General features: G+C 44.1%; 1 protein-coding gene across 1 annotated transcript in view; it reads left to right on the forward strand.

Moving 5' to 3' along the window:
* Positions 1 to 4,358, forward strand: part of LOC311101281 (paired box protein Pax-3-A-like) — a gene marked incomplete at its 3' end in the record, with an annotated part of 34,633 nt that extends 30,275 nt beyond the window's left edge. Inside the window, exons 8-9 of the mRNA XM_084142411.1 lie at positions 2,596 to 2,878; positions 4,324 to 4,358. Of these exons, the coding sequence (XP_083998537.1) occupies positions 2,596 to 2,878; positions 4,324 to 4,358 (318 nt within the window). The remainder of the gene's footprint in view (positions 1 to 2,595; positions 2,879 to 4,323) is intronic.
* Positions 4,359 to 7,938: the final 3,580 nt, after the last annotated feature.

Below are 7,938 nucleotides of genomic sequence, written 5' to 3' on the forward strand. Positions count from 1 at the left end.
TCCTCAGTATGAAAGTCAAGTCCTCATTTATTTGAATATACAGTATATTGTATGAGAAAGCAGGAATGTCCTGTAAGTCTCAGACTTCCCCCTTTCCGACATTCTTCCCCGGCTCTCCTCTACTGTCCGTCTTTTCCTGGACACACTGATTTGGGGCCGCTGGACACAGCAATGTTACAACACGGAACACGCCGGCGAAGCCCAGCCAGGAGCCACGTCACGCTAAAGAGACTAGGAGGGATGAGACAGAGAGAAAGAGGGAGAGAAAGAGAGAGAGAGGTATAGTGCTTTTAGAAAGCTGTAGTTTCTTGGAGAGATCGACCGCGCCAACCATCCATATACTTTTTCTGTTTAAACAGAGTTTTCCAAAACGCAGGTAATTTTTTGGGAAAATGTTACTGGGGTCGAGAAACACAACTCCCCTCTCAAAATCAACATGGGCTCCTCTGTCCCCTGCCTGGGAAATGACTTAAGCGGGACCATCTGTGTGTGTGGATGTAGAATAATATGTCACTTATAGGGCCAGAAGAGCCCAAAGTGCAGCGTACCTGCTTTTCATTAGGGCATCAACAGAGGCTAGATGTCTCTGTTTAGAGGGATTTTATGCATTTAGAGGTAGGGAGGTTTAAAGTGGTCACGTTGGGTTTGGATATATATTTTCAGTGAGATGATCTTGAGTCACAGCAATTATCTGTTTATTAGACACTTTTGTTGAACTTGTTCTTATCCATCCAGTTAAAGTTAGTGAGGGCTTGTTATCGGCTCGTTCTGTCTGAACCTCCTCTACAACGACACCCTACGGCTCTTTTCTGTCATTCACTCGCCAATAACTATTCCCCAAAATGTGATTATCGGGTGGCTAATCAACAACAGGTCCAGAGGTTTTTCCCATGTTATCTGTGTTGGGAAATCTTTGGTAATAAGTCTTTATCTCATTCTATGCTTTCTGGAGCGGCGGCAGGAGGGAATTTCCAAATAAGTGGAGTAGAGGTTTTGAGACAAATTGGTTAATTCTTCCTCTGTGGTGCTATCTTTGCCTGTCTGGGAAGGCCTGGTGGAAGTGTTTTGATGTCAGTGGAGAGGAACTTCCTGTCTGAGTTAGGCTGTGCTACTATGTGTTACGGATGGGGGTTGGGCGTGGGGGTACAGTGGCTTGCGAAACTATTCACCCCCCTTGGCATTTTTCCTATTTTGTTGCCTTACAACCTGGAATTAAAATATATTTTTTTGGGGTTTGTATCATTTGATTTACACAACATGCCTACAACTTTGAAGATGCAAAATATTTTTTATTGTGAAACAAACAAGAAATAAGACAAAAAAACTGAAAACTTGAGCGTGCATAACTATTCACCCCCCCCCCAAAGTCAATACTTTGTAGAGCCACCTTTTGCCGCAATTACAGCTGCAAGTCTCTTGGGGTATGTCTCTATAAGCTTGGCACATCTAGCCACTGGGATTTTTGCCCATTCTTCAAGGCAAAACTGCTCCAGCTCCTTCAAGTTGGATGGATTCCGTTGGTGTACAGCAATCTTTAAGTCATACCACATATTCTCAATTGGATTGAGGTCTGGGCTTTGACTAGGCCATTCCAAGACATTTAAATGTTTCCCCTTAAACCACTCAGGTGTTGCTTTAGCAGTATGCTTAGGGTCATTGTCCTGCTGAAAAACATCCCCACAGCATGATGCTGCCACCACCATGCTTCACTGTGGGGATGGTGTTCTCGGGGTGATGAGAGGTGTTGGGTTTGCGCCAGACATAGCGTTTTCCTTGATGGCCAAAAAGCTCAATTTTAGTGTCATCTGACCAGAGTACCTTCTTCCATATGTTTGGGGAGTCTCCCACATGGCTTTTGGCGAACATCAAACGTGTTGTGGTGCCATATTCTTTCAATTTTTTGATAATGGATTTAATGGTGCTCCGTGGGATGTTCAAAGTTTCTGATATTTTTTTATAACCCAACCCTTATCTGTACTTCTCCACAACTTTGTCTCTGACCTGTTTGGAGAGCTCCTTGGTCTTCATGGTGCCGCTTGCTTGGTGGTGCCCCTTGCTTAGTGGTGTTGCAGACTCTGGAGCCTTTCAGAACAGGTGTATATATACTGAGATCATGTGACAGATCATGTGACACTTAGATTGGACTTTATTTAACTAATTATGTGACTTCTGAAGGTAATTGGTTGCACCAGATCTTATTTAGGGGCTTCATAGCAAAGGGGGTGAATACATATTCACGCACCCCTTTTCCGTTATTTATTTTTTAGAATTTTTTGAAACAATTATTTTCATTTAACTTTTTTCACTATTTTGTGTATGTCCATTACATGAAATCCAAATAAAAATCCATTTAAATTACAGGTTGTAATGCAACAAAATAGGAAATACGCCAAGGGGGATGAATACTTTTGCAAGGCACTGTATGTAATGATACATAACACAAAGCTTTGCCAAAGCCTCAGATAGGCCTACACCACCTGTTTTCACAAGTTCCAAAATCACTTAACCACCTATCTGAATGGAATGTCAATAACGTCACTGTAACGTCAATAACACTCATCGTCCCTCCCTTCCTCTCCCTCCCTCTCTCTCCAGGTGATGGGTCTGTTGAACCCAGGCGGGGTGCCCCACCAGCCCCAGAGTGACTACGCCCTCTCCCCCCTGACAGGAGGCCTGGAGCCCCCCGGGGGCATGGGGGCCAGCTGCTCTCAGCGTCTGGAGCACATCAAGGGTCTGGAGGGCCTGTCCAGTGTCCCCAACATCCCCAGTCTCCCCTCGCTGCCCAACTCCCAGTCCTACTGCCCGTCATCCTACAGCTCTCCTGCCTACAGCGTGGACCCCGTGGCCTCCTACCAGTATGGGCAGTACCACGGACAAAGTAAGGTCAATATCTCTCACTTTTTTTACCACTTAAACACTTAGGAAGATATCTCCCCAATCATATCAACTGTAGCTGCCTTGAGCTTTCACCACTCTTAAGTCTACCGCGCCAATACATTTACAAAGGACAAATGTTGATAAATGTAAATGTAAATGTTGATAGGACTCTAGCAGTGTTCATATGACGTGTTTCCATCCAATGAAAACAGCAGGGTTTCTGACAGGAAGAGTTTTTTGATCCTATCTCTGAAGTAACACTGAGTATATTGGATCATATCTGTCCTTTGGTATAATGTAGCTCACCTCGCCTCACCTCGCCTCGCCTCACCTCGCCTCGCCTCGCCTGTCAGCAATTTAGTTAATTCCTATCAAACAGTACTAATAGTGTAAGATAGGCTCTCCTGGAACGTTTCCTTATGGGAGGATTGTTTAACAGTGAGGAGGCCCTTCAGTTCACATTAACATTACACTAAGGTTAACTCTGACATCAAACGAACGTTCATGTAACTCTCAAAAACCGATGTCATCCACATGCGTTCAACCGTGATTAGAGCACCCTGCAGTTTTCAATTTCCCTCTGTGGGGGGCGACCTGCACGGGTCACCCAATCAGGCCAGTCCCTCAACCTCGCAGCAACCTCGCCCTTCAAAGCAAAGACAACAGTCCATGTAGCTGACTGCTACGGCTTTAAAAAGGACTGCAGGTATCGAGTGAACATTTAACCTAATATCAGAGAGAAAGAAATGCCTAATTAAATATCTTGAAGAAATATGACAGAAACGACACACACACACACACACACACACACACACACACACACACACACACAAACCCATCAGAGGGACTACATCTTGATGTCATTAATCACAGAGACTGGATACCCGTGTGCGGTTAGGTCTGTAAAATGGGTATTTTCTGGGGGGTGGAAGGATCCTAATATCCTCTGGCAGGGCGGCAATTAGAAACAGGTGTGTGGTGTGGGCCTGATGAGGTCAGCTGGGGAAACAGAATTGATCCCTGTCCCAGATTCACTTGTACTGGGCCTCTAGTGTCAAGCCTAACCCAGCCCTTACCCAGTCCTAATGGGACTGATAAGTCTGCCCACTTCACCTCTCTAGACCACACACACACACACACACACACACACACACACACACACACACACACACACACACACACACACACACACACACACACACACACACACACACACACACACACACACACACACACACACACACACACACACACACACACACACACGCACACAAACATGCACACAAACACACAAACACACACCCTGCTGCACTGTTAGACTGATCACCATGATAATGCTGCTCCCATGTTTCAAACCCTCTTATTTCTGTCAGTGATCATCACTCTTTATTTTTAATTGAGGATAACTTGTAACTTAGTCTCATTGTCTTCTGTTTTTCCTTTTAGGTGCCCTTCATTATCTGAGACCTGAGATCACCTGAGGATCAGCCCCTTTAAGTGACCCCCCCCCCCACACACACACACACCTCTAGCCCAGTCTCCACCTCCACCTCCACCTGTAGCCCAGTCTCCACCTCAGGCCCAGCCCAGTCTCCACCTCCACCTCCGGCCCAGCCCAGACTCTACCTCCACTTCCGGCCCAGCCCAGTCTCCACCTCCACCTCCGGCCCAGCCCAGTCTCCACCTCCATCTCCGGCCCAGCCCAGACTCCACCTCCACCTCCGGCCCAGCCCAGTCTCGGTTGAGGGACGTGTGTACTGTATATGTTGAGACTGAGGGGGCTCTTCAAGTAATTAGGACCAAAAGCTCCCTCCACCATCCCTGGCTACCTATTCCCTCACCCAGGCACCTCACCTCAACAATGATCTGTTCCTTCAGACTAAAGATAAAAGGACATTGATAAAGAGGAATTTAAGGCCAAAACAAAGAAACACATGAACTTAGATTGTCTGTTGATGACTGACAGAGATGCCACTGGGTACTTTCCCTTGGCTGTGATGTGGTCTACCCCACATTGGGCGCCAACTATGACCAGGAGGACCATGGAAGAATAGCCCACATAGACCCACAGCCCAGGAGCGGAGGCCTGGTTGGGGTAAACAATCCTCAAGTCAGGCCCGTGGAAGAGCCAACCAGACTGTCTAGTAAGAGACTCACTAGCAGCCTTACAGCTGTGAGCCTGTTTACATGTTTGTCGTAGGGCCAAATGAATACAGATGAATTATATTTATCTCTGAATGAAAGCTACTTGAGGGAAAAAATAACAGGCTTTTGTTGGGATTTATTTGACGTTGCATTTATTTGATATGTTTTGTTCCAGAAGATTCCTTCCCACACAAAGAGTGAAATGAACACAACATTCCAAGCATAGACTGAGGAACAAACAAACAGACAAGCAAATGTGTAGAAAATAAAAATGTAAATCAAAGAGGAAGCTTTGAGACATCATCATAAACAGAAGTGTAATGTATACTACAGCTGTTCCGTTCCCTTCATTATGTTAACTGCTCAGTGTTCTAAAACATTCCATTGAACTCTCACTGTGTTCCGTTGATAACTCTGATCTTTTGTAGCTTTAGAAGGATTCCTAGGGGTCAGGGGTGACTTTGGGGAAAGTCACAGGTGAAGGAGGAAGAGGAAGGAGGGGGGACTCAGAGGTTCTGATGGGCGACAGGGTTGATCCATCGAGGGATGCAGTTCCCCCTCATAGAGGCCTATTAGGTCACGAGACTCACGACCAAGAAACACATGAGAAACCAGGACCACCCTACCACAGACCAACCCAGCTGACCAGAAGTGCAATATCACGTACCTCAGAGTCAACGACACCATCAAACAGATTAAACAAAAATATATTGTGTCTTAAAAACATTTGAATCATGTTTGAGTCATTGTTTATTACATGTGCCTATGGAGGCTTCGAGGTCCAAAACAAAGAAACAACAACAACAGCAACAACAACAACCAACATCATCAGTACTGCTATGATAGCAAAGCGACAGCGAAAGGTGGGACGCACATTGTGAACCATTGAAGTCATTCCAAGCCCATGTGGAGCAGATTGATTCAAGGAAAAAACAGAAGTAAACAAAACAAACTTATGAAGAATTACAAAGCCAAATTATTCCATTTATTTTTTGCTTGTGTCTTTTTGTTTCTCTTGTTGCAAAAACAGAAAGATCAATAGTGTGTTGTTTTACATCATTTCCTTATTTATTCTCTCTAAAGTATCTAAACAATTCTGCAACATTATTCTTAAACTTTTTGCAATGTTTTAGTCAAGTTACTACATCACATACCTTATAGGAATACTGTGTCCATCTTTTCACTAAATGGTAGCTGGATGTCTCAACAGATCCAAAGGTTGCTACAAGCACTCAGCAGTCAATTGTACATTTGTCTGTAACAGAAAGAAAAGTGTTTTTTCTTTCCAATGGTTTCTTTCATTTTTATATATTTGTTGTATTATTTGACAGAATGATATGGCGCAATGTCTTGTGTACAAGTGCAGTATTATTACTATTTATAATAAAAAAATGAAAACATAATGACAGAAAATTGTTTTAATTTAGTTGAAAGTTACACTGTAATTTCAAGGTAATTTTGGTCTCAATGCAATCTTTGTGCATGAAATGTTTGTCATCAGTGTGCAGTAAATAATTGACAGTGACTCACTGCAATATAAAATACAAAAGAAAAGAGAGATAAGCATGTACTTTTCAAATAAACGTATTTAAATCCCTACGCCCTATGTAAAAATAGAACCGTAAAGAGAGGTTCCTGACATGGAGTTGGACTTGAACACAACAGCCTTTCTTATAAATAATACTCAAGACATTCAAACATCTGCACAATCTATTTATGCCCACTGGCCCTCAATACTGTAACAAACATACTTCTGTTTCACAAATTCTAAATGAGAACAACCCTCAGAGCGTTTGGACAAACAGAACACCCTCCTCCCCCTCACTCTTCACCCTCGCTGCCCCTTACCCCTCTCAGACCTTGGTCATACACACAGGGCCCCTCTGTGTGTGTGTGTGTGTGTGTATGTATCGAGTGTGAGTGTGTGTGTGTGTGTGAGTGCCACCCTGAGGATATTAGCCCTAATTAAAACACTTGTCTGATTAATTGAGTCTCGTCTCAGCCCTTGGAGGGACCACACGCTTTATAAATAAAGATTATGTCAACAGAAATACTGGCCCACTTTGGATCAATCATACAGCTGCCATTTTAATTTACTGATACAAAATAATTGGGCCAATATGAGGACACAAACATAAACTTCCGCGCACGCAAACGCACACGCACACACACAATCTTGTACAGCTAACCTTGTGGGGACCCACAATTCAGTCCCATTCAAAATCCTATTTTCCCTAACCCTAAACCCTAACCCGTACTCTTACCCTAACCCTAACCTGAACCCTAACCCCAAAATTTAACTTTAACCCTAACCCTAAACCTAACCCTAGCTCCTAACCCTAACCCTAAAACTAACCCTAGCTCCTAACCCTAACCCTAAACCTAATTCTAACCCTAACACTAATTCTAACCTTAACCCTAAACCCCCTAGAAATAGCATTTGACCTTGTGGGGACTAACAAAATGTCCCCAGTTGGTCAAATGTATGTTCGTTTACTATTCTTGTGGGGACTTCTGGTCCCTACAAGAATAGTTAAATGTGTCCACACACACACACACACACACACGCACACGCACACGCACACGCACACACACACACACGCACACGCACACGCACACGCACACGCACACGCACACGCACACGCACACACACACACACACACACACACACACACACACACACACACACACACACACACACACACACACACACACACACACACACATACACACACACACAATCCCATATACAATCCTGTACAGTATTGCCAGAAAGACTGTTTGCTTTCCTAATCAGGCAGTACCATTAAAGATGAAGACAAATCGCTGTCGTTGTAAAAGTCCTAAGCAAAGCTGCGACCACAGAAATGAGTTTCACTAATGTACCCTCCTCGTGAACTGAATACACCCCAGAGT

This window comes from Coregonus lavaretus, assembly GCF_964263955.1.
Source record: "Coregonus lavaretus genome assembly, chromosome: 26".
In the NCBI taxonomy this organism is placed as follows: Eukaryota; Metazoa; Chordata; class Actinopteri; order Salmoniformes; family Salmonidae; genus Coregonus; species Coregonus lavaretus.